The sequence below is a fragment of the Hibiscus syriacus genome, unplaced genomic scaffold (assembly GCF_006381635.1).
Source record: "Hibiscus syriacus cultivar Baekdansim isolate YM2019G1 unplaced genomic scaffold, ASM638163v2 tig00110931_pilon, whole genome shotgun sequence".
NCBI classification, from domain to species: Eukaryota; Viridiplantae; Streptophyta; class Magnoliopsida; order Malvales; family Malvaceae; genus Hibiscus; species Hibiscus syriacus.
The window spans coordinates 588,948-616,323 of NW_024062918.1; the positions used below are offsets into that span (position 1 = coordinate 588,948).

Sequence of the window (27,376 nt, forward strand, 5' to 3'; positions counted from 1 at the left end):
TTTTCATTCTTAACTCTAGTACACATACTTAAACCAATCTATATTCATTTATTTCATCTTAAACCTCAAAATCCTATCTTTCATATGAGATTCAAAAATCATACCAAATTTTCAATGTGTTCTAATTCCAATTCTAACACTTCATACTTCTTAATTTAACCCTTGACAAGTCAAATTCAACTTCATAATCTATTATCTCTTTCCATATCAAAAATTCACTTAAAAACTCATTTTTCTTAATTTCTCATAACTTGTTAATCTTTGAGGTTTAAGCCACCTAAAGCTTTCCTTAATCTTTCTTAATATCCCAAGAATCAAAACAAGCTTTAAAACGAAATAATTAACCAACTAAAGACCACTTACCTTGTACCAGGCTTCACGGTTGAGAGGAGGAAGAAGAAGACTGAAGAATGCTCTGGACTTTTCTTCCTACGTGCTTATTACCCTTTATAAAGGGAAATAAAAATCTTCCCTGAAAAATTACCATAGTACCCTTAATATTTCCAAACTTAATCATTAAATCCAACATCAACTTTCTTCAATTAAATCCATGAACTTTTAACTTATTTCGAAATCGAGCACCTAGTTTACAAAATTTGCAATTTAGTCACTGACCCTGATTTGGGATGTTACAGAAGACCTCCCTCGATGATGTTATTGAATACTTAGACCAAATTGCTTTTTATACATATCCATTTGATTAGTGGTTTCAACCTAGACTCAACAATAATTTAATTAATGGCACTCATAGAGAAATGGAGATTGGAGATGCACACCTCTCATTTTTTGTTTGAGGAGTGCACAATCAATTTTAAAGATGTTGCACTACATTTAGGTCTCGCGACTGATGGTCATATTTTGACAAATATGAGTGCTGGAAAATGGCATGATATGTGTCAAAATTTGTTTGAGAAGGCCCGTGAAGAGTACAATGGTGGTCGAACTCATTTGATATGGTTAAACCAAATTTTTTATACACTAGAGGATGTCTACTCAGAAAAGAAGACAAATATATTCACTCAAGCACATATTTTAAAATTCACCGAGATCCTAAAAGTGATAAGTCTCGGAATCAAGTGCATCTAATATGGTTGCAACACTTTAGAAGATTTCAAAGAAACTGACACATAGAGTTAGAGATCTATTGTCTTAGTATTTCTTTTTAGAGAAATGTATAATAGACCAATCCAACCAAAAATACTATTGAGAGGTGCCCGATACTTCTACAATCATGTGCGTAGTATCAAACATTTTTTTCTTCCACGTAATAATATTTCAATTTTATTTTCTCTCGTCCTTAAATAATTTAATTTCATTTGTGTCGATGCAAAAAAATTATTCTCTTCAACATATAGTTCACTAATATGAGATATAAGTATATTCTGAATGAATTTAAATTTATTCGAATAACAATGGAGCAAAAAGCATAAACAAAGGAACATGTTTATAAATTTCATATCAATATCATAATAAATACAAATTCTTTTATTAATTTATGAATACTAAGAAAATCTATTTTTTGGTAGTTTGAGTAGATATCATACTGTAATCAAGAATGTATGACATGTATCCCACCATTTTTTTACTACATCGTACGTATGGTATGTGACTGTGTCCTTTTTACACGATTATTGAGTACGCAGACGAATTATGAACTTCGACAAAATATGCGAAATCGACAGTTAAGGTAAATCAAACACAAATTGGGCTAAAAAAATACGCGTAATGATTAGTGATGTGCGAATCATGAGATGCCTTTATACTTGATCGACAACTAATTCAGAGAGCTAATATGTCAGCTTTCGAAGATTATATGTCATGATTTATGAGTTATAGCAAGGAGTATCTATTGTCCAAACCGAACCGATCCCAAGAGATCAATAAAGGAAAAAATGTCTACCGATGCAAATCATCAACCCTAAATTAATCAGGAAGAAGGAATTCGAGGAGAGAGAACCCTTCCGACTCATCCTCGTCAGAACCATCCGAACCCCCTAGTCTACATAATTGTTGTCATTGGCCCCATTGATGCATGATGTTTTAACCTCGTCGAGTGTAATCCAAGAGTTTGGTACACCTATATTATCAGACCCGACATATGTTGCATGTGGGTCTATATTGACTGGGATTGCTCCTTCACCGTATCCATTCCGGTTACTAATCTCCTATTCATCGATGCAATCTTTTGAATTTTTGCCGATTTCATTAGACGATAAGATTGTTGACCGGTTACTTTCACAATCATTATTCTTCACAGATAATCATCCATCATCCTACAATTCAGACACGTCAATGAATCAATCTTCCAAATTATCGACGACGATGATAATGATGATCATGTTGAACACCATCTGATATGAAGACATCTGATGCATAATCGACGACGAACGTATTGTAGAACCATTCATGTAGAGGTCATCCGTGAGTGAGATGATTTATTTTTTTCACTTTCTTTGTAAATATCGATCTCAACTATTTTAATTTAAAAAATATATTTCTATATTATATAACATAGTACTTTCAGGTATTTACCAAATAAATTTGTAGATACTTATAGATACAAATTAATTTAGTTATCAATTATTTTGCAACTAATTGTTTAAAATATTAATGATTTAAATATGAATTATGTACACAAAAATTATTTAAATGAATTAAAGTTATGAAATAGATGCCAATAAGCGTTGGTATAGTGGTTGAGATTCAGAAATTTAAACTTGTAAGGTCAAATTCAAATCTAAACTTTCACTTACAAAAAAAAGGTTACGAAATAAATGAATTCATTCAAATACAAAATAAAAATAAAAATAACACTTAAATACCAATCTATTCAATAAAATTAATATAAATTAATTAAATTATTATAATATAATTAAAATAATATAGAAAATATTAGATAGAAATTTAAATGAGAGCGTGAATAGTAATCCGTGTCTTCCTTCAACAACCGATCAAAAACCAAAACTCTAACATATTTTGTCACATAATATAAAGACGTTACCGGTTAAGCATGTCTTTGTCCTACATAATAAAAGAATATTATTTTTGAAATTAATAATCTTTTGGTGCTATTTTCATAATTTTATTTAAACTACGTGTTATTCCCATTAGGCCAAAATTCCTCTCCCACGTATCGATCTTCTCTTACACCCATTGCACTATCCCGAGTATCCTCCAAGCATCTCATCATATCAAATCTTGACTTTATTATTATGTTTATACAAATATCATTCTTTTAAAAACGTTTATGAGTAATTTTTTGGAGTTATAATTCTATCATGGAACTAAACAAATCTACTAACAGAACCATGTAAACGAAATTAAGAAAATGTATTAACATTCAGAAATGGATTATAGTTATTGTACCAATCAATTATTTAACCCTTTACTTTTATCGTGGGTATCTCTTTTCTTCTTTTCCTAGTTTTGCCCTATAAATAGTGGAATAAGCCTAACATCTGTCCCCCATAAACCAAAGCTTCTCTCTCCGTTCTCCTCATGCACCTGAGTGTTGGGAGTTTCACTAGGGCTTTTCGGTTTCTTATTTCATATTTCCCTCTGTTTTCTTTCCTCTCTTTGGCCGTGGATTTAGAAAGTTTGAACAAACAGAAAAAACGAGCGTGTGTGAGAGAAAGATTTATAGAGAGTTCTAAATGGAAACGTACACAGTCCATCTTGCGATGGCGGCTCTGGTTGGAGCTTCTCTGGTGGCCGTGTCGGCGTATTATATGCACAGGAAAACCCTAAACCAGTTTCTGGAGTTTGCAAAGACGGTTGAGAGGGAGACGGAGGATGCCTCGGAGGGTGAGTCGCCGCTGCACTCCAAGAAACGGCGGGGCCACCGCAACTCGCGCCAGAAGGGGGGCGGATATTACTGCCTTGGTTCATCGTCTTTGCCTGATGTTTCGATGATATCCGGCGGGATTGACGGAGAAGAGAAACGCAACGGCACTATCCATGCTGACGGGATTCCCCCCGGGTTTCCGAAACCCCATATGCTTCCGGAAGGTAAACGTGGGATTTGAAATGGAGATTTGATAATTTATTGAATAATATGTATGGAAGTAAATATCTTGTTACTTTGTTAAATAAAATTTTGCGCATTACAGAATTAAATTATTGGAGACGTGTTTTCTTTATATATTTCTCTTTAATTATTGTTTTATGAAAAGAGACGGAACTTATTATGATATCAATTGGAAAACAAGTTGCTGTTTTTGTTAGCTTAAGTGAAGAGAAAATGGGCAATCAGGTTACAGTTTAAAATGAAAAGAAAAGATAACAACTTGAAAAGGCTAGCTTTAGTGGTGCTTTTTTGTACGGAACTAGTTACGAGGAAGGTTAGCCTTGTTCTCTAGAGAATCTTACTCCAAAATTTTCTGACCTGCTGGAACCTGACAAAACTGCAATCAAGATATTTGAAGGCCGTTATCTTTTGTAGAAAATGGTATAAAAACTATCGAGTTCTTTTAATTTTTTTTATTTGAGATTGTTGGTTGCCTCTCCTGGCAATTTTAACCGACTTCCTCTCAGGAGAAAGATGCTGAAAAGAAAATGATTGTCTTGGGTTCTTTTTTCTTTCAAACCTTTTTTTATGTTTCCCTGTGTCATCGTGTTTTTTGATTAGATGCAATAATTGTTTTGGCTTCAGGGAAGTCTGGTGGCCATGCAACTACACCTAAGAGGCCTGGAAGTGTTATCCAACCTACTTCTCCCAAGTCCCCTGCTGTCAGTGCAAGTGCCCTTGAGAGCATGGAAGGTTCAGAGGATGAAGATAATATGACTGACAATTCTAAGATTGACATTACCTATCTGCATACTAATGGAAATGCTGTGAGTATATATATATTTGTTTCCTTTTTTTGTTGTGCTTGCTTCTGCTATGCTTTTATGGTTTGTTGGAAACTTGATCAAACTCTTGAGTAATGGAAAATTCTCATGCAGGGCCCAAATGTGTCAGACCACATTAATACCAATGGAGAGACAATTCAGATAGCTCCTTCAAGCATGATTCGATCTCATAGTGTATCAGGTGACCTCCATGGTGTTCAGCCTGATCCTATTGTAGCTGATATCCTAAGAAAAGAGCCAGAGCACGAGACTTTTCAACGACTTAGAATTTCCCCTTCTGGTATTGACTCTCTAATGTGTGCAACATTATGTTTTTAGGTGATATAATTTTTAACTTTTCTTCATATACAACTTTTACCATTTTATGTGTCCTAATACTTAAATTGTGTGTGCATTCAAAGTTTTCAACACCTTCTATCTTTATCGATTTATTTGAAGAAAATTTCTTATATTCAAAGTATTCCTAAAATCCATTCCTGTACAATTTAATCAAACGTGATTATCTTTCTTTTATAAGAATTAAGATACAAGCTACTAAAAAGGTTCTTTAGTGTGCTTGATAATAGTCTAAGATGGTATATATGCCATTCCCTTGTTTTAAAAAGGTTGCAAGTTCCTATTTTAAGGTTCTGACATTAGATTCTATAAGCACAATTTGCTGATTTCTTTTAAATATTTTTTTTCATCTTTTACTTAAACCAGAGGTACCGTCACCGGATGAAGTTGAGGTCTATGTAGTTCTGCAAGAATGCCTTGAAATGCGTAAAAGATATGTATTCAAGGAGGCTGTTGCTCCTTGGGAGAAAGAAATTATATCAGACCCAAGTACACCAAGACCTAATCCAGCACCCTTTTTTTATGCTTCTGAGGGAAAATCTGAAGTAAGTTTATACTTGCAATCCCTAATTCTGCACCACAAGTTACTTGCATTTGACCTCATTCTTCCTTAGGGTTGTAAAGATGCATATCGTTTTTTGCAGCATTATTTTGAGATGCAAGATGGAGTGATACATGTTTACGCAAATAAAGACTGTAAGTATCAAGATACCCGATATGAAATTTCTTACTTGTATGATCTGAGCTACTCCCTTAAGCATTTTTCATCTGTCTTATTTCAGCAAAAGAAGAGCTCTTTCCTGTAGCTGATGCGACAGCCTTTTTCACCGATTTGCATCACATACTTAGAGTTATAGCGGCTGGGAATATTAGAACTTTATGTCATCACCGACTAAATCTTCTAGAACAAGTAAATGTTTCTCCCTGCTTATGAAGTGCATGCTAATTTTGTAATTTCCCATTTTGATCATTAAAATTCTTTTTCATTTTGATTTCATTCAGAAATTCAATCTTCATTTGATGCTTAATTCGGATAGAGAATTTCTTGCTCAGAAAAGTGCTCCTCATAGGGACTTCTATAATGTTAGGAAAGTTGATACTCATGTTCATCACTCAGCGTGCATGAACCAGAAACACCTTTTGAGGTTTATAAAGTCCAAGTTGAGGAAGGAACCAGATGAGGTAACTTTCATCCTTGTTGATTTCCTCTGGCGGGTTTTGATTGGGATCCTTAATTGCTAAATGTCTTTTTAAAACTGAGTTCTTTTCAAGTTAATGCATTTACACTATAAGTTAGCCTCTATACTTACCAAGGGCTCCTTTGGTGTTATGTAAATGTGCTTGTGTGTTGTGCCACTCTTCTTGAAAAATGTGACCCTTTTTTATTCTCTCTCTTATATGAAAATCAAATGCAAGTTAATCGTGTGATCAACCAACTATAACTACATAAATCAGGAATAGCCTGAAATTGTGGAAAAGATTTATGAAAGTGGTGCATGTGAAGAAGCATTTTTTTGGCCAAAAATAGTGTTTACTTTGTTCTCTTTTGTTCAGGTTGTAATATTTCGAGATGGGACGTATTTAACCCTGAAAGAAGTTTTTGAGAGCTTGGATTTAACTGGGTAATGACCTTCTTTCACCCATTTTAATGCTCAAAAAAGGAAGAGAATATGCAACTAATTATATATATATATATATTTTACTTTTGTTTGAGCAGGTATGATTTAAATGTGGATCTGCTTGATGTTCATGCAGACAAGAGTACCTTCCATCGTTTTGATAAATTTAACCTCAAGTATAATCCTTGTGGTCAAAGTAGGCTCAGGGAAATTTTCCTCAAGCAGGATAATCTTATCCAAGGTATATCTTGTTTATTTCCTTGATTTTATTTATAACTCCAGGAATTATCTATTTCAAAATATCATAAGTGATCGATGAAACAACTAGAGTTTGTTGTAGCATGGACAGCCCTGGCCATGTTATGCTACTTGTGCACTCTTGCACCGAAACTCAGGATACCTACAGGTAGGGGTAGACAGAGGAGTTAGAAATTATGAGACTCTGATCCACCTATGGGATTCGAATCCAATTCTGCCAATACCCCCGATAAGCAAAAGCTAGAATGAAACTGGCATACCTTTCATCTACCTCTCTTGCTTCTGTTATGAAATTAATAGTTAAGATCATCTACCTATTTCATACCCAAAAGCAGCCTCTCTTATATACGGTAGGACCTTGCTCAACTGATTCAGTTGAGCAATTACTGCCGGGTGAAGAAGTCAAGGACATAACAGTACCATGTCAAGTTCTCTATGGAATTGCTTGCCTTGGAAATTGTGTTCCCATGTACTAAAATTCAGATGTGGTTCTGAATCAGTCCTGCCATTATTTATTTGAATAAATCATCAGTGTCTTTTCGTCATATCTGTGCATTATACACTATAAGGTGCTTCTGCGATTCTTTGTTATAATCTTGACTCCATGTTTGTGTTTCTAATTGATTATTGATCTGAAAGAATGTTTTCTTCCTGGTGATTTTTATTGTGAAATTACTGCGCAACTTTGCAGGTCGATTCCTTGGTGAGCTGACAAAGCAGGTGTTTTCTGATCTTGCTGCAAGCAAATACCAGGTATACCATAATTCCAGTTGACAAATACATTTTTTCCCCTGAGATAAGTTCTGCTTTGCCTTTTCATACTTGGTTATAGAAGTTCAGAGCACTTGAGTAATACCATTATAAGGACGGTTATTCTTTTATAAGTTTTCTTAATATGTTTTATTTCATTCTTTGAGGAGTTATTGGTATTCAATGAACCAAAAAAATGCTCCCTGGATTTTTTTTGTTTTGATGATGTTCAATTTTTTGTTGCAGATGGCTGAATACAGGATATCAATATACGGAAGGAAGCAAAGTGAGTGGGATCAACTGGCTAGTTGGATTGTTAACAATGAATTGTACAGTGAGAACGTTGTTTGGTTAATTCAGGTGCTAATAATCTCTTTGATGTCTCAATACATGGTTACTAGCTTCTTTTGTGATATACCTTGTGAATCTTATGTAAAAAGGTCAGTTATATATGGGAATTGTAACCTTCATAGAATATGATGCTGCTGGTTGGACAAAAGAAAATTGCTGAATGTTGGCTAGAAAGTACTTATTCCTTGATTATGTGACATTTGCTATTTTTGCTTCAGATTCCTCGACTTTACAATGTGTACAAGGAGATGGGGATCGTTACATCCTTCCAGACCCTCCTTGACAACATCTTTATTCCCCTATTTGAGGCTACTGTGGATCCAGATTCACATCCTCAATTACATGTTTTCTTGAAACAGGTTAGATTCACTCCTATTTGGGAGTGGGGTGGGGGTTTACAACGGTTTTGTTTGGATTTCGTTCTTAGTTTGTGGTGTGAGGTGACATATTCTTCTTGTTTGCAATTTAGGTTGTAGGGTTGGATTTGGTAGATGACGAAAGCAAGCCTGAAAGACGCCCCACAAAACACATGCCAACACCAGATCAATGGACTAATGTATTTAATCCTGCATTCTCCTACTATGCATATTATTGCTATGCAAACCTCTACACCTTAAACAAGGTAGGCATTATATAAGTTGATACTGGTTCATCTCCACTAGATTTGAAATATTTTCAAATTATCAATCTCGAATAAATAAAATAAATGAACTTTTGTTTTTAGTACCTGCTTTCTCCTTTAAATCAGCTCTAGGTGCAACCACTTTGCTTTGGTTTATAAATGCGCTTACTTTTGTGGCATGATTTGTACAGCTTCGTGAGTCCAAGGGCATGCCAACCATCAAATTCCGTCCACATTCTGGGGAGGTACGTAATGGAAGTTATATGTTAACTTATCATGAAAGTTTCATTTTTATGTACTTCTCATATTTATTGTGTTTTCAGGCTGGTGATATTGACCACCTTGCGGCAACATTTCTAACTGCTGATAATATTGCACATGGAATCAATTTGAAAAAATCTCCTGTGCTACAGTATCTTTATTATTTGGCACAGGTAAGAGCAAAAGGAAACTTAAAAAAATAATGTAGTAAATCAATAATCACAGATTTCTAATTTGTTTTCATGACATATTGGTCACCAGATTGGATTGGCTATGTCTCCTCTGAGCAACAATTCCTTATTTTTAGACTACCATCGGAACCCTTTTCCAATGTTTTTCTTACGGGGTCTAAACATTTCCCTTTCTACGGATGATCCACTTCAAATACACTTAACAAAGGAACCTTTGGTGGAAGAGTATAGCATAGCTGCTTCTGTAATCTCTATCTCTACGCAATCATCTACACAATATACTTTTATCTATGGTTAAATGAAATTAAAAACCATTGACTTGCAGGTGTGGAAGCTGAGTTCATGTGATCTATGTGAGATTGCCCGTAATTCAGTCTACCAGTCAGGTTTTTCTCATGCTTTGAAGGTAAAATGCTCTTTTATTGTATGGAAGAGAATCTGATGGTTGGGAAGGGCAGTGATATAGTGTCACTACCTTCTCTTTAATTATTTCGTATATTTTTGCTAGTATTTGGCTTTGATTAGGGAATTGTTCCAGGTTTCCACTTCGATAGACCTTGCTTTGAAATGATTGACGTGAACTAAAATTAGTTGTATAAATTTGTTTTTCAGTCGCACTGGATCGGAAAGGAGTATTACAAGAGAGGTCCTGATGGAAATGATATACACAAGACAAATGTACCTCATATCCGGCTGGAATTTCGTGACACGGTAGGGGCTTAACTGTAATTTGCTAGGCAGAATAACTTGAATAGAGATGTATGTGAAAACATATTTTCCTTAACTCCATAACATGTTATGCTTATATAGATCTGGAAAGAGGAGATGCAGTTGGTTTACTTGGGCAAGGCTGATATCCCTTCCGTAATTGACAAGTAATGTTAAACATATGGCTCAAGGGGTCCCATTTTTTACCACTACAAGCATATTTAGGTAGTAGCCATCTTTTTCGATATTGTTGGTGCTAATTTTCTTTTCACATTTACATATAATTGTGTAATTTGGCTTATCTTCCATTTGTCTTACATTTTGCAGCAGGCAAAGAACCCGCCTTGTATAAAGGGATAAGAAGTGAGAAACGGCAGGGGAAAGCAGCAAAACATGGTTTGAGGCGAGTGGTGAACCATGGAATTTTTGAAATGGAAACATCTGCAATGTGTTAGTTGATAGACTGAGAGCATGGTGTATCCAAAAAATTACTCAAATACAGCATCATATAACACGAGGGAGCCAACACTTCCCAAAGGAGATAACAATATTGTTTCTATTCTTATAGCATTACTACTTAGTGTTACACTGCCATGATCCATTGTGTTGGCAACAAGGGAAAACTGCTCTCTTACGTAATAAATTTTGACCCACTTTTACCTCATGCATCATGGATTAATTCTGCTGCTCTCTCTTTTATTACTATCTCCGTCTCATTAAATTTATCTTTTATTAATTTTTTAAAAGTAAAAAAATTGAACTTTAATCATAATTATTTTAAATAATTAAATTTTATAAAAAGTATATATTTTTATCAATAATAAATTTTAAATAATAAATAAAGAACAGATTTAGAGAGATAGAGAGATTAGAGAGGGTATTATTTTATTGCATATTCTTTCCACTTCTCATTTTGAAAGCAAAGTAAAATAATGGGTTTTTGAATCATTTGCTTCAGTAAACTTGAAAAACCCAATCTCAAGATTTTCAATGGATCTACTATATATTGCAAAATAGTATAGAAAAAAAAATACAGCAGTGTTCTAATTTTTTACGATCACTTCGACTTGATTGTTTTTATTGGTTCTTAGAGTTTTTTTACAAAAATATTTTCTATATATTGGTTTAAAGTTACATTTACTACTCTATATACATAATATTTATATTTTATATTATAAAAAATGTAGGATGAATAAAAATCAGAATTCATTTCGAAGATGATTTTGATATTTTCCTTAAATTTTGTGAACCTGAAATCAAAATGTATCATTATGAGTACTGAATCTTTCATATTTTTGAGTTTTTTTCTCAGTTTATCAAAGCATATGTAATAGATTATTGCTTTTCTTGTTGTCGAGAATAAATAATTGTAATAGATTTTGTTACATTAATGATATTGGCGGAAGGAAACATAAAAAGAATATTTAGAAAAGTTTATTCAATGATTGTAGTGGTAAAATATTTGTATATAAATTAAATGACAGTGTTTAATTTTTAAATAAAGACATTTTTATTATTTTATTTCATAAAAATAATTTTTTTATAATAATATTAATTATTTTTTAAGAAAGATTTATGAGTATTTTTTAAAAATTAATTGGGACAAAATTAAGACTAGGAGCTACTTGTAGCTTCCTTCCTTTTGCACTAAAGCTTCCAATAGCTGGGGGATGCTTCGTATATATCCTGCCCCAAGGGTCTACTAATGGTTAGTGATGGTTTTTACATCAAGAGAATTTATTCATTACAGCTGGGGGGAAGGATCCCTATGAATTCTTTAATGTTTCACATAAACCATGTTTATGTTAAATTGTGGAAAGAACTTGTGCATCTTTTGCTGTAGATTCAAGTTGATGTTGAAGATGAACGAGTTTGATGCACCAAGGGGAGGAGTAATGATGCTGAGGTAATGCCATCAAGTGAAATTCGAAAACGAAATATATAGAAAAGAGGGAAATATGTAGCAATTTACAGATAGAAACTAAAGCAACCTGGCCTGGTTTCAATAGTCTTCAACTGCCATGTAAAGGCATATCCACTATAATTTCTTATATCTACATCAAGATATAAATGAGAACTTTCCCAATTTATTCAAAGCGGCAATGAAAAAACCTGAACAGATTGATGAATAGAAAGAACCCTCTTTGAATTAAATTCTATCATAATTATAGTAACGGAGACATACAAACATAAGCAGATAAACACTCACTTATAGTGATCAAAGTTATAATACATAAGAGAAAGTAACTATACGGTCAACTTGGGAAGCTGAAGTGGATGCTCAACAGCTGGGTTGAGAAGGTGTTTCCTAGGGCCTCGAAAGCTTCCATGATTCATCCGATGTGATTTTTCACCGTGATCGCGTTGAGTAACTGAACCAACAACCCCGGTGGTTGACGAGGATGCAAAAATCAAGACGAAAAGAAGAACGGATGTGAACAAGTGCTTGAAGTGCAGCATTTTGCTGGTTTGAACATTCATTGGGTGTCTTAGTTTGCGTAGGAGAGTGGGTGGGATGGAGGGGTTTATAAAGATAAAAATCTGAAAGCGAAAGACATATGAATGAAACTTTGCTTTGTATCGAAGGCACCAAGATAAATGATTTCAACTTTACACTTCCTCAAGGATTGAATGCTGGACCTAAATATAGTTGGGGTTGGAATTTAGGGCGGTGGGTCGAATAGTAAATAGTTTGATATCGTTTAATTATGATTTGAGTTTAAGATTTTGTATGTACATAAAATTTTTACTAAGAGAATTATCCACCAAAATAAGGTGTGCGACAGGTTTATCTAAAAAAACTTGAAGAATTTTGTAATTAATTCATAAGTTGCACGTGAATTTTTCGGTTGCTTGGTTTAGTCAATGTAAAATTCTATGAATTTACTAGTTCAATAAGTATTATTATCAAAGACATTAATAATAAATATGAAATCATAAAAAAGAAAACCTTTATTTAAAAAAAATAATAATTACTTGTTTATTAGTTTAGAAAATAAAATTTATCTAATACATAAACGGTATAAACTTTGTTTACACAATTTTATTTATTTTAATGCTTTGTCTTATATAGAATTTAATGCTTTTGGTTTGCAAAAAAATTAATACAAAAAAATATTAATATTTTTTGTACGATGGAAAAAGAATATTACCAATCGTAGCTTATTTCGCTTGTTAGACAAAATGTAATCTGAGAAATAAAATAGTAAAATAATAATAATAAACATTTGATTTTATTTTTTTTATTTTCCGATGCATGAAAAATCTGTTAATCTATATGCTGAATTGGCAGAAATAGCGGTTAACAGTTGATATCTAAAGATTCACAGGTAACGGAACCCATTAGGACACACACTGGGGCAGAGGAGAACGAGGAAGCTTAAAGAAGTCGAGGGGAAGACTGAAGATTTTCAGATACTGGAATATCAAGCACAGAATGGGAATGGTGGTGCTATGTACAAAATGGGTCTTTTCTACTATTTTGGGTTGAGAGGGTTGTGCCATGATCATGTTAAGGCTTTGATGTGGTTTTCGAAAGCTGTGGACAAAGGTCTCTTGAACTTCTTCGTGAGATTTATGCTAGAGGAGCTGGAGTGGAATGGAATTACACCAAGGCTCTTGAGTGGCTTCCACTTGCATCTGATCAATGGGATGGGTTATTTATATGTTAAAGGGCACGGTGTGGAGAAGAACTACACCAATGTATGTTCATTTTCTCTTGACTTCCACTAATTTTTCCATTTGTCTTGTTATCTCGTATGTTGCTATATCACCTCGCTTTGTCTTTTTACTTGTTCTGGTGCTTTGATATAGGCATTGCTTTCAGATTACAGGTTCCTGACCTATGTTTCAGCACCAGTCTTCACATTTTTGAAAGTTTTAGTTCAATAGAATTATCTTTCTACTCAAAGCTGTTTAGCTCTATGGTGGCTCTGGTTTTTAGTTTTTCACTTTATTGAATGTTTTGAAGTTTTTCATTTTATCTTTTTACTCGATTCTTTCTATTTTATGTTGCTCTTTCATCTATTAGTAATCTGGAGGGATCATTATCTGTTGGTTGAAAGTTGCATGCTTCAGGTTTTTAAGTTGTTGTAACTAAGATTGAGGATAGTTAGTTATTCAAGGATTGGATATACATGATTTTGAATGTAAGACCAATTTGTCATTTCCATGGCTGCTGCTAGGTGTGGTCTATTCTTTTAGTAAGATCGAGGTTACTGGCAATTTAATGGATTTATCTTTTTCCTTCTTAAAAAAAAAAACCTTTAAGAACCCTCCCCCCAAAAAAAGAAGGAAAAACTCTATCTGGATGTTGTATGGTTGTGCTTTGTATTTTTAAGGGCAGAGTTGTTTGAGAAACCGATTCTTTCCTTTGTGCAGGCGAAAGGGTACTTTGAGAAGGCTGCTGATAATGATGATGCTGGTGGGTACTATAACTTGGGAGTAATGTACCTTAAAGGGATTGAAGTGAAGAAGGATGTGAAGATTACTTGTAAATGTTTTATCGAGGCAGCTAATGCAGGTCAACCAAAGGTGTTTTATTAGTTGGCTAAGATGTTTCATACTAGTGCTGGGCTTGAAAAGATCTTCCTATGGTAAATATTATGTTTTATACTTACAGTTCCATTCTCTTAGAACTTTGTTTTTGCTGCCTAACATGTAGTTACATGTCATGCCAAGAAATGTCATACATAGCAGACAATTATTTAATCGCTTAAGCTGAATAATGGTACCTTTATCCTGTAATAGGTGACGTTAATTTTTTCGTTCCATCAGCTAATTGGCTGTTGTTGACTTGTATTTGCTTGCATCCCTACACATAGGATTAGATCTTGATATCTTCTAAACCACTTAATGAAATATTCGGACTTCTTCTTTCATTTCTACCCATGCTCCTCTTTTCTCAGTCCTAAAGGGAAAAAGAAAACAGATCTCTGACCACTGTAGAAAAAAATCTGAAATTATAATTTTTGTAGAAAATAAGTTGCAATAATTTTAACTCGCCTGTACTTATGTTTATTCTGTGAATCGTAACGTGAATCACTTTGTAATTATGAATGATACTGATGTCTAGAGAGATAAATCAGTGTACATAATTAAAGTTTTTCCCCTTTCCCAGGCTACTGCTTTATTCAAACTAGTTGCCGAACGTGGACAATGGAGTTCCCTCTCTAGGTGGGCACTTGAATCATACCTAAAAGGCGACGTGGGCAAAGCATTCCTCTTGTGCTCAGTCTTTGTGATGGCAAGCTTCCGAGCAGGGTATCGAACATGCTGCATTACTTATTGGGGATGCATATTACTATGGCCGAGTATGTATCTTTAGTCTCAATAGAAGAAGGCTTTGTCTAGTTTTGGCATAATCTTTTTTTTGAGTATGTTGCTTTCTTATTACACGGCTGAGGTTTTCTGTAACTATTATTTTTTTCTCTCAGGGAACTGTGAGGAATTATGAGCGTGCATCTGAAGCGAACATAATTGCAAAATCCCAATCAAACGCTCAAGCCATGTTCAACTTGGGATACATGCATGAGCATGGCCGAGGACTTCTATTTGACCTCCATCTTGACAAGCGGCAGGGGCGAAATTTGGTGATAGAGTTTGGGGTAACTTAAAATCTTTAAAAATTAGAGGTTTAAATTAAGATTTTTAATTTTTTGAAGGGTTTTGTTTAAATTTTTTTCTAAAAAATTGGGTCTAACTATAATTTTTGAAAATTTTAGAGGCTTAATGAGAATTTTTAAAAACTATGTGAGAGGATTTAATTCAGAACATTTTAAAAAATAAAATTTAATTTGAATTTCTAAAAATTTTGAAGGAGTCAAATTGAAATTTTTTAAAAATTTAAGGGTCAAAATTTAAATTTTTAAAATTTTGGAGGAGCCATGACCCCCTCTAGTCCAGCCTATGTTCCTCCCCTGCCAACCGGTACTATGATCAGGCACTAGAGCTAGATCCGGCAGCAAAGTAGCCGGCCTCGCTAGTTTGTGGATAGTTGGATACGAAAGAATTATGCTGACAGTTATCTGGTGAGTTTCTCTCTTATTGCCGAAATCAAACTCTGTTCAATCTTTAATGCACTCGTGTCTCATTCCTTGGCCCAATGCTACACTTAAACACAAAGCAGTTGTGCCTCAATCTTTAAAGATCAAACATGATCGATTTAAAATACATATTTCACTGATCCACCATGCATGTTATCAAATTCCTACTTGATGATGATTCTGATTTCCTGTGTAATTACACAATCTACTGATAGAAAAGAGAAGAAAAAGGTGAAGAAAACTCAATATTACGTAGGACAGGGGGGCGCAACAACAACAAACTTATCTAATCAGATCCTGTACATCATCAAACATCCTGCTATAAAAGCTGTACCGAAGCTATGAATTGTTCACAAACTGCTATGAAAAAGGACAAGAAAGGGAAATTTACAACAGACCAATTAAATTGATTCAGAAACTGAGCTGTTACTTTATTTAGAAAGAGACGAATCACCTCTATTGTTCCCATTAAAAATGCCATTCAACTCTCCTCCCGGTATTGCTCGACACTGCAAAGAACCACTACCTTTGCTACCAATTTTACCCCAAAAAATCAGTTTTGTTTGTTTGTTAGAAACATAACATAACCCATTTACATCACTTCCTTGTTTTTTTTTTGGGTAATATATTTGTGGGTTGGAACAATCCAGGAGACAACCTTACTCTCCATCAAGTGAAAACCTGCATATCCTTTCGTAAATTCATCTAAACGTCACCCTCCATACCCACATGGGTTGCTTTAGAAGCCAAATTAACATACTAATGGTGCTCTTATGTGAAGGGATTGTTCTTTGTTGGGTAATATTCTTTTTCAACTTCTCATGTTTCATTTGCAAATATTTTCTTACTATAATGATACATTTGTAAAAATTGATAATAATATTATTCGTATTTATTTTATTGGTAATAAATAATTCCTAATATTTTAGATTATATTGTCCATAAAATAATTTATTTTTATTTGAATCTTACTTTCTTTATTTGTTTATCCTACAAATAGACAAAATTCTCCTTAAATAATTTATTTATTATTTTGAAGATCAATCTTTCTAATATTAACATAATTCTTTTAAAAATATTTTATAGATACATCTATTTGAATATCATTTAATATTTAAATAATTCAAATAATGTTCTTTAAATTTAAATGATAAATTTAAATACTATATTTTAAAATTTAAAATTTATAAAATTAATTCTTAAATAAAATATATATTAATATTAAAATCTCATTTATAAAATAATTTTCACCACTAATCCGTGCATGAGATAATAATTCAAACTTTAATATTATCTTTTGTTAAAAATCTTTACAAAAACACGAGAAAAAGTCAAAGGGTTTGCACACACTTCTAAAATCTTTTTGATTGTCCATCTAGTTCTTCTAAAATTTGTTATTATTAATTTGGGTCGATTTTTGTTGCTTACATGATTTTGATAGATAATCTTATTATCTATATTTATAAGGCCTCAAATTTAAAATCTATTGAAGTGATATTAAAATGCTTGCAATTTTCATATTCAGAATCTTATATAGGCCATTTTATTAGGAATGTTTAAAAAACGACAAACTAATTTAAGACTAAAAAAATGCACACCCAAAAATATTAAAAAAATCTTAACATTTTCAATTAATCGTAATATAAAATGTTAATTTTTTAACATTTGTGTAACCTAAAATGTAATTAATATTTTTGGTTAGTAACAAAAAAAATATTACATTTTTTATTTCAACAAAAAAAATTTAAAATATTAATATTTTAAGTTCATTCAACGGAAAATATTAATTTTTTTTTGGCATTTTCAATTACGAATTTTCATAGTCTTAAATTGTATCATTTCATTTCTCTCACAGCACTGTGACTCTACCTTGCCCCGTGTTAAGTTCTTGCCCGAACTGCCCGCCTCCATTGTCCCGCTCTGTCCTACCATGTATCCAAGTACACATTCCTTTTGCTCCCTCCCTCTCTCTCTCTCAATCTGCCTGTCTCTGTCTGCCTGTCTCTGTCCCTTTTTTTAATCTATCCCCTCTAAAAATCGATCATTTTTTCTTTCAATTTCATCTCTTTAATTTTTAGTCATCTTTTTTATTCTTCTATAGATGGAAAGGTGGCTTACGAAATCGAACGTGGTGGATGGATCTGAGATTGAATTAGATAAGGTCAACAGGAGAATCGTGATCGAAGGGAATTAGGGTTTTGGATTTGATATGCAGAAAAATTAGGGTTTGATTTAGAGGGATTTTTAGGACACGGTGAAAGGTAGGTTTTTGGGCGGATCTAGGGTTCGGAATTGGTGAAAGAAAGGGGAGGAAATTGAAGATAGAAGTAAGGAGGGGGGTTGATGGCACTTGAAGGGGAAAATGCACGGCTATGCATGGACAGGGAGGAGGTGAGGAGAGGAAAAAGGTACGGCACATGTGGACAATCCCTACACTTGCAACGGCTGTTCTGAGTGGTGATGGTGGTGCTTCTCTCTTCTTCTTCTTCTTCATCTACCGTTGATTTCTTTTCAAAGGTATACATTTTTAAAACATTTTCTTAAGCTTTGATTAATTTCATTTGATTCTATCATGGTTTCTTTATTTTCTAGGTTTTTCTCTTTGTTTGCTTGTTGTTTTGTTCCGTCGGGTGATCTGATAAGAGATGCTTTGTTTAATTGATTTGGAGGAAATGAAGTAAGTGGTTCACTTTTGCCCTTTTGGGAATTTTTAGATGGCGGTTTAACAGATGGTGGAAAGTGTCGATTTACTCCTGATTTTCTTGGATTTTGTTGCCTTTGCTTTGGATTAGCTGGACCATTGATTAGTAGGAAGGCATTTAACTTTTCATCTTTGAGTGGATTGATTGGCTGAGGTGAAAGCGTAAGAACTTTTGGTTTAATTTTTCTTCGTCCACAAAGTGTTCCAGTTGTGGGAAGCGGTGCACTACATTATAATTTGAATAATGATTGAGAAGAGTATGTTTCCTTGGGCCAATTTACATTTAAAAAAAATCTTTGCGTGTAATACCAGAATGGTTTAGTTATCTTTCCATACACTACAAACTATTCTACAGATGATATGGTGCTTCCATTGATTTGGCTGAAATTTATAATCGTGGACTTCAGGAGTAGTTGCTTAGCATGCAATGGGGTGTTTCTTCTTTATCCAATCTGAAGGAATTTCCGGACAGAAGAAGTGTTTGGGAGATGATAGATATATTAAATACGCCATAGATCAATGTATATGTGCTGAATTATGGGAGTTTGCCGGAGTGATAAGGAGAAGTAATCACCAGCGTTACTGTTCTTCATAACATAGGGAAAAATTCTGAAGTTAGAACAGCTTGAATCTTGAACTTGTCAGTAAGGAACTAGTTCTGGTTCATCATTTGGAGGCAGAGAAATAATTACGAGGTTATTATTCAAAATATGTGAAATGTTGCCCATATTTTAAACATCTTTGATCATGAAGTAATTTTGTCCATTAGGAAATAGTTTGTCATTTATCAGTGATGGAGAATTGGGAAATTATTAGTATGCAAAGAAGAAAGTGTTTAGTGTTAATGTGGTGGATCAACCTATGCAATGAGTTTTACTTTCTTAAATACTACAAGTAACAATAAATACTTCAAAATCTTTATCTTGAAGCATACTATAAGCATTTTATGTCATGCTTCTATTTATGGTTTTGGATGCAATAAATGCAATATGTGATTCTTAACTTGAAATATGCAAGTCCTGTTTCATACTCATGGTGTTAACCTACATGCATACGAGTGAGAAGATATATGATTTTTGTTATGCCTGGTGTTTTCTTGGTAAAATCATGAGGAAATGTATGTAATTAAGAGTCATATCTTATTTCTAGCATATGATAGGACGAAAAATTGGTCTATAGAAATGTATTAGCATTTTGTCAATGGAACCAGTTAAGGAGCATCTTAAAATAACCCAGAAATCACTGAGGTGAGTATGATATAATATTGAACACCCAATATGAGAATAGTCAAATTTTCCTTTATGGTTCTAAATACAAGTATGGTAAGCTTGGAGCATACATGAATTGCTGTAACTCCTTTCTGCTTATAGTCAAAGGTCCCTTATCGGATATGAACCGATGACTTACGCCTTACCATGGCTTTACTCTACCACTGAGTTAAAAGGGTGTTCGATTCAATTACTGATTGAATTAGTAGCCGGATAAGATCTATTTATATACTATTTATATATATAAGTATATGCAGTAGACTCATAGTGGCTAGTAGCTCTCAGGAATGATAATTCTAATTTACTTAACGTGTAGAGGGTAAAAGGGCTTATCGATATTGGATTTGATAAATATCAATGCAATGAATTGTTTCAAGGTAATTGGCTCATCAGAACAGAACAAAATTCTTTTATTTGATTTGATTAATACATGTACCTCATAGATCTAATCTATTTTATTAATTGATCAATTTTATGTAATGGTACTGAAATTATGGTTTAAAATCTGTTGAAGCTTTGCACCATCTGATTGTAAATTTACTGCTAAGAAACGAATTTGTTTAGAAGTTGACCGTTAATGCTCTATGGGTGTTATATGCATCTTTTTCCATACATATGAATCTCAGAAGTCGTTCTTATCTAATAAAGCTATGTTATTGGAATCACAACATATCTGAGTGGTGGAATGACTTGCATTTCTTTTTCATTTTAAATTCCTTTTGTTTCTCACTGATAAAATTTGCAAACATGGATAATTCAGTACTTTACAGACATTGCCTGTTTTGCTTCTGATAGGATGGACGCAGGATCAGTGTTGGTGACTGTGCTCTCTTCAAACCACCCCGAGATTCTCCACCCTTCATTGGAATAATTCGTTGTCTAACTTCTGATAAAGAAAACAAATTAAATTTGTGCGTGAATTGGCTTTATCGACCTGCTGAAGTAAAGCTTGGCAAAGGCATCCTCTTGGAAGCTGTGCCAAACGAAAACTTTTATTCCTTTCACGAGGATGAGATTCCCGCTGCCTCGTTACTCCATCCTTGTAAACAAGGATTTGCTCATTTGTGTGTCGGCGAGTTTATGGCATTACAAACAAGTGTTTATGGTGGCCAACTGATCAAGGTTACTGTCAAATTCTTTAGTCGATATTTTCATTTTTATTTATTTATTATTATTAGGAACGACAAGAAGTAGATCAACTATTGTATAAGACGCATTTAGAGATGCACACAACAGTGCAGCAGGGTGGCCGTTCTCCAAAGCCGATAAATGGTCCTTCATCAACATTACAGTTAAAACCTGTTTCAGATAGTATAAAAAAATAGTGCTTCCTCATTTCCCTCTCATGGTAAGGGAAAAAGAGGGAGCAAGGTGATCAAGGCTTTGAGCCCGTCAAAAGGGAACACACTAGTAAAATGGATGATGGGGATTCTGGTCATAGTAGACCAGAAGTTAATTTAAAATCTGAGATTGGAAAAATTACTGAAAAGGGGGGACTAGAAGATTTCTTGGGAGTTGAGAAGTTGGTTCAGCTCATGTTATGTGAGAGAAATGAGAAGAAAATAGATTTGGTCAGCCGGTCAATGCTTGCTTGTGTGATAGCAGCTACAGATAAGTTTGACTGCCTTAGTCATTTTGTTCAGCTTCAAGGGTTACCTGTTTTTGATGAATGGCTTCAGGAGGTCCAAAAAGGGAAGATTGGTGATGGTAGCGGATCCAAGGATGAGAAATCAGTCGATGATTTCTTTTAACCTTACTCCGAGCTCTTGATAAGCTCCCTGTAAATCTTACAGCTCTGCAAATGTGTAACATTGGCAAATCTGTGAATCATTTACGAAGTCATAAGAATATAGAAATACAGAAGAAAGCAAGGAGTTTAGTTGATACATGGAAAAAACGAGTTGAGGCTGAGATGGATGCTAAGTCTGGTTCAAATCAGGCTGTTCCCTGGTCCGCTAGAGCTCGTCTTTCTGAGGTTTCTCATGGTGGAAGCAAGCACTGTGGACCATCTGAGGTTGCCATGAAGACTTCAGTAATCCAACTTTCTGCCTCCAAAACTTGTTCAGTTAAGATTGCTCAAGGGGAGACCACAACTAAGCCTGCTTCTGCATCACCAGGACCTATGAAGGCAGCAACATCTCCTGCTTCTGCCAGTACAAACTTAAAAGATGCGGAGGCACGAAATGCTACTGTTGGTGGCACCACTGACCCTCATGCAATCACAAGGGATGAGAAAAGCAGCAGTTCAAGTCAGTCCCACAATAATAGTCAGTCTTGTTCTAGTGATCATGGGAAGACTGGGGGGGTTTCTGGAAAGGAGGATGCAAGAAGTTCTCCAGCTGGTTCAGGAACAGTGGCTAAGATCTCAGGTAGTTCTTCGCGTCACCGGAAATCCATTAATGGTTTCCTAGGGACACCAGGGGTTCAAAGGGAAGCTGGATCAAGCAAAAATTCTCATTTGCACAGAAATCCTGCTTCAGAAAAAATATCACAGTCAGGTTTAACATGTGAAAAGGCGTTGGAGCCACCTATGGTTGAGAGTAATAGTCATAGGTTTACTCTTAAGATCCTAAATAGAGGTAGAAGTCCTGCACAAAGTGCCAGTGGAGGATCTCTTGAAGATCATTCAGTCATGAATAGTCGAGCTTCTTCTCCTGTGCTTTCAGAGAAACATGAGCAATTAGATCATAATATGAAAGAGAAAAGTGACAGTTATCGAGCAAATGTTATCAGCGATGTGAATACTGAATCTTGGCAGAGCAATGACTTCAAAGATGTGCTGACTGGGTCTGACGAGGGAAATGGTTCACCTGCAGCTTTTCCTGCTGAAGAGGACTGTAGGAATGGAGAAGATTCTAGGAAAGCAGCTGATGTCACAAAAACTGCTTCCTCTTCATCTGGAAATGATCTTAAATCAGGGAAAGTGCAAGAGGCTTCTTTTAGCTCCATAAATGCTTTAATTGATAGTGTCAAGTACTCCAAAGCAAGCGAGTGCATACCAGTTGGAGATGATTCTGGAATGAATTTGCTTGCTAGTGTGGCCACTGGGGACTTCTCTAAGTCAAATTTTGCTTTGACTATTGATTCTCCGCTAAGAAATACCCCTCTTATTGAGCATTCTTCCACGGGAAATAATACAAAATTAAAACCTCATTCAGGGGATGAGATTGTTCAAAATCAAAATCAGCCTGCTGAGGGTGCAGATGATCAATATCAAAAGCAGGGTGTTGCTGCTGGTAATTCTTGGGCAAAAAATGCTGACAGCAAGACTGGTTCTGCTCTGGAAAGTTTTGGAGAACTGAAAGAGCATTTAACTTCATCAAGTATTGCTTTGCCACAGATTGCGGACCAATGCCTTGAAAATGGTAAATTAAAGGAAGTTATAATGGTGGCTTTAGTCAGTATGCCCTCTGCACACAGTATGGAGAAAACTACTGATATTAGAGATTCCAAAGAGCATATGGAGAAAAAGTCTGTCGGAGTGGATGATGATTGCAGTGTGGATGCTAAACAAAAGGGAGTGCTTCTGTGGTGAATGAAGAGGTCATTGATCCAGTTGTAGAAGTGGAGAAAGTGGTTGAAGGATCTTCATCTGTACCTTCAATTGAAGTTGGTGTTGATAACAAGAAAATTGCAACCAAAGGTTTGGAGAGAGGTTCACAGGCTCATCAGAAGTTGTCGGTCAAAGAGACATACAAAGAAACATTGCCTCCTTGTCCTACTAAAGATATCACTTTGGAAAATGTTGATGAAGCCAAGCCCGAGATGGATGTTGAGATTGATGCATTGAGTCATGCCAGTAAAAAACCTGAGTCGGAAGGTAATTCTTCTTTGTTTATTTGTCTTAGTACTTTTCATTTTAGAGGCTTAAATTTACATATAAATAGGCACCTATGCATTTGTTTATTTTTTTTTAAACATACATTTTGCATTTTTAATTTTTTTCCTCGTTAAACTGGTAATGAAATTGAATATGTGTTGGTTTCAGTTGTCACTGCCCAGAAAGGTGAGCACATGCAGGACAAGAAGGAATGTAGTGAGTGTCACGAACCACCTGGTGGACCATCTCCTTGTAAGGCATCTCCGGAAACAGAGCAACCTAAGAGGCCAAGGGGATCTAAGGTGACTGGTGTAGAAACAGATGAAGCGGAAGACACATCAGTTACTACTGAAACTCCTCGTATAGGTGTTGCAGATACAGATGCAAAAGTAGAATTTGACTTGAATAAAGATTTTAATGCAGAGGAGGGGAAATCTATGGAACCAAATAAATTGAAAGTGGTTGGATGCTCAGCTCCTGTCGAATTAATTAGCTCGTTGGCTTTCCCTGTTTCTTCTGTTTCAAGCAGCCTTCCTGCTTCAATTACTGTTGCTGCTGCTGCTAAGTGCCCTTTGTTCCCCCAAATGACCTTCTAAGGACTAAAGGGGCACTTGGTTGGAAGGGATCTGCAGCTACGAGTGCATTTCGGCCAGCTGAACCCAGAAAAAGTCTAGATATGCCTCTGGGTACAAGTAACACTTCCATTCCTGATGCTACTATTGGCAAACAGAGTCGTCCCCCCTTGGATATTGATTTGAATGTATCTGATGAGAAAGTCCTTGAGGATCTTCCTGGTACAGACTCTGCACCAGACCTTTCAAACAACCGTGATTTGAAATGTGAATTGGTGGGTTCTGCACCTTATCACTCCTCTGGTTGGCTTGATCTTGATTTGAACAGAGTTGACGAGCCTGCCGATTTGGGTCACTCTAGTGGCAATGGTCGTAAAATAGATGCCCCAATGCATCATGTAAAGTCAGCAGTTCGTATTCTTAATGGCGAGGCAAGTTTCCGCAGGGACTTTGATTTGAACAATGGACCTACTGTGGATGAGGTGAATGCTGAGCCATCACTATTTAGCCATCATAGTAGGAACAGCAACGTGCTATCTCAAGCACCAGTTCCCGGCCTGCAGATAAGCAATACCGAGATGGCAAATTTCTCATCATGGTTTCCTGCAGGGAATACATACTCAGCTGTTACTATTCCGTCAATTTTGTCTGATAGGGAACAACCTTTTCCAATTGTTGCAACTGGTGGACCACAAAGGGTGTTGGCCCCCCCTACTGGTGCCACCCCTTATGATTCTGATATTTACAGGGGACCTGTGTTGTCATCTGCACCAGCAGGGCCCTTCCCATCTACTCCTTTCCAGTATCCTGTGTTTCCCTTTGGAACAACTTTTCCTCTTCCTTCAACCTTTTCTGGCAGTTCAACAACATATGCTGATTCATCTTCTGGTGGGAGCTTTTGTTTCCGCCCAGTCCATTCGCAATTGTTGGGATCTGCTGGTGCAGTTCCGTCCCATTACACAAGGCCGCCCTATGTTGTTAGCCTTACTGAAGGCAGCTATAATAGTGGTGCTGAGGGTGGAAAGAAGTGGGGAAGGCAAGGTCTAGACTTAAATTCTGGGCCCAGAGGCCCAGACATTGAAAGAAGAGATGAGACAGCACCTTTTGCATCCAGGCATCTGTCTGTTGCCAGTTCACAGGCCCTAGCAGAGCAGCAAGCAAGAATGTATCAGGTATCAGGTGGGGTTTTGAAAAGGAAGGAACCTGAGGGAGGATGGGATGGATACAAGCAATCTTCATGGCAGTAGGAATCATTGAATATCACCTGAGGGATAAAGCTTGTGAGTCATTTATGTTCCTTCTGAGCTCCTTTTCGCTTGGCATTGTTTCTTCCCCCATTTTGCTATTTCCGTACCCACTCTGATGGTGCACAGGGAGGAAATGATATTATATTATGGATTTCTTCATTGACCAATTTGACGTTTATTCTTTTCAGTTCTTCAAGGACTGTCATTGGCTAACCCCCAGATGTCTTCTAACCTGTGTTATCTGGAGGATGGGTGGTATGTGAGCCATTTGATATTGTTCATAGTCTGCAACCTCCACCTTTTCGCTGTATCATCTGTTCTGTAAAAGAATTTGTTCGAGGTATTCAAAGCTTTGTTCCTTGAAACTGTTCTGGATAAAGATCATTTTCCTCTTGTAGATATCATAACTGCTGGAAATAATGCCCTTATGTTGCCCAGACATTAAAAATTGGTGCCCATACTGGTTTCTAGTGCATATCTTTCTCGACATTTTTATTCCCCCTCCCCTTTTATTTTTTATTTTCCAATTAAACTGGTCACCGAATTTTGATACTGAAGCCTTCTTTGATGTGGCATGAGTTAGTTGCTGTGGTTGATGATGTATTCAAATCGTTTATTTAATTGATAAACTCTAATTGTAGTTGATAAGCTACTGTTTTAATTGGTGTCAAGATTGTTTGCTATCAATGTTATTGAGAGTGCAGCGGAATTTGACAATAGCAAAACACTAGTGCGGGCAAGTATATGTCATCTGTTCTTTTGCAATGCGAGTATTTTGCTGTTGATTTAAGTAGGTATGTTGAACAGATTTTCTGGGGCTTTTGATCAGCCATTGGTTTATTTACTTAAAATTTCCATTTGCCTACATTTCTTTTTATTCATTAAAGATAATGGCAATGTTCTGTTCTGTTCTATTCAGATCAGTTCATTTAGGTTTACATCTTTGATTGTGTTAGGAATAAGTGCTTGAGCGTATGTTTGTTTGTAACCCCTTTAAAGCTAAAACTGGAATTTGAATCAATTGAATTCAGAGAGAAAAAAGCTACTCTAATTGTCAAGATTTGTGTATATTGGAGGCCGGAATTTGTGCTTCCATTTGTTTAGTATATACATGCATGGTATGTATATTAATGCTCAGAATTGCGCACAAAAAGAGAGGTGGTGTTGAACGTTAAGATGTGCAGTAGAAATTCTGATTATCTACTCGACATCATGTCGTTAGCTTTAAATTTTCTTTCCTATGCATGGCTTGTTTTATTTGACGACCAGGCTATTCCAATGTGTTGTTCGTTCGATAAGTTCCTACCTACCTCTTTATGTATGGATTTTACAAAACCCCATGGACATGCAGAAGAGAAATGCTATCCCAACTCTGACCAGGATAATAGAAGATAACACATGGGTTTTTTGCTTGGTAATATAAAATTGAAAATATGAGAAATGTAGAAGAAATATTTTTTTTTTCTATCAAACTGATTGGAAAATGGGAAAAATATATCATTCCTTGGTTGAAAAAACTGAAATTGAAATTGATAGACTAGAAAATTGAAAAATAGAAAAGAAACATGATCTTATAGATGAATTTATATTTCCTTTTTCCATTTTCGAACCATTTTGTTGGGGTTTCTTTTCTATCATTTTTTACTCCTTTCGTCCTTGTACATTTTCGCTCATCTAGACACTCTTTCCGATGAGAACTCAAATCTTTATATAGTGTGATTTTCTACCCAAAAAGGGCAAAAAAGAAATACAGATTGCTTAAGCTTTGATCAACTAG

The 27,376-nt window shown here is 35.2% G+C and overlaps 1 protein-coding gene and 2 pseudogenes across 3 annotated transcripts; all 3 read left to right on the forward strand.

The window, feature by feature from the left end:
• The first annotated feature begins 3,459 nt into the window (after positions 1–3,459).
• Positions 3,460–10,431, forward strand: LOC120146884 (AMP deaminase-like). Of its 3 annotated transcripts, none has more exons than XM_039160363.1 (20): positions 3,460–4,008; positions 4,652–4,833; positions 4,945–5,131; positions 5,554–5,732; positions 5,832–5,883; positions 5,970–6,097; positions 6,190–6,369; positions 6,742–6,809; positions 6,905–7,047; positions 7,756–7,817; positions 8,061–8,174; positions 8,384–8,524; positions 8,635–8,787; positions 8,979–9,032; positions 9,111–9,221; positions 9,310–9,483; positions 9,565–9,645; positions 9,852–9,950; positions 10,050–10,175; positions 10,275–10,431. In XM_039160363.1, the coding sequence occupies exons 1-19, from the start codon at positions 3,654–3,656 to the stop codon at positions 10,116–10,118; spliced, it is 2,532 nt and encodes an 843-aa protein (XP_039016294.1). In that variant the 5' UTR covers positions 3,460–3,653; the 3' UTR covers positions 10,119–10,175; positions 10,275–10,431. The 3 variants fall into 3 exon arrangements, with proteins under 3 accessions (XP_039016294.1, XP_039016293.1, XP_039016295.1); XM_039160362.1 differs by having other exon boundaries at positions 10,050–10,172; XM_039160364.1 differs by having other exon boundaries at positions 10,050–10,172; positions 10,278–10,431.
• Positions 10,432–13,199: 2,768 nt separating this feature from the next.
• Positions 13,200–18,185, forward strand: LOC120146852 (annotated as a pseudogene).
• Positions 18,025–26,270, forward strand: LOC120146885 (annotated as a pseudogene).
• Positions 26,271–27,376: the final 1,106 nt, after the last annotated feature.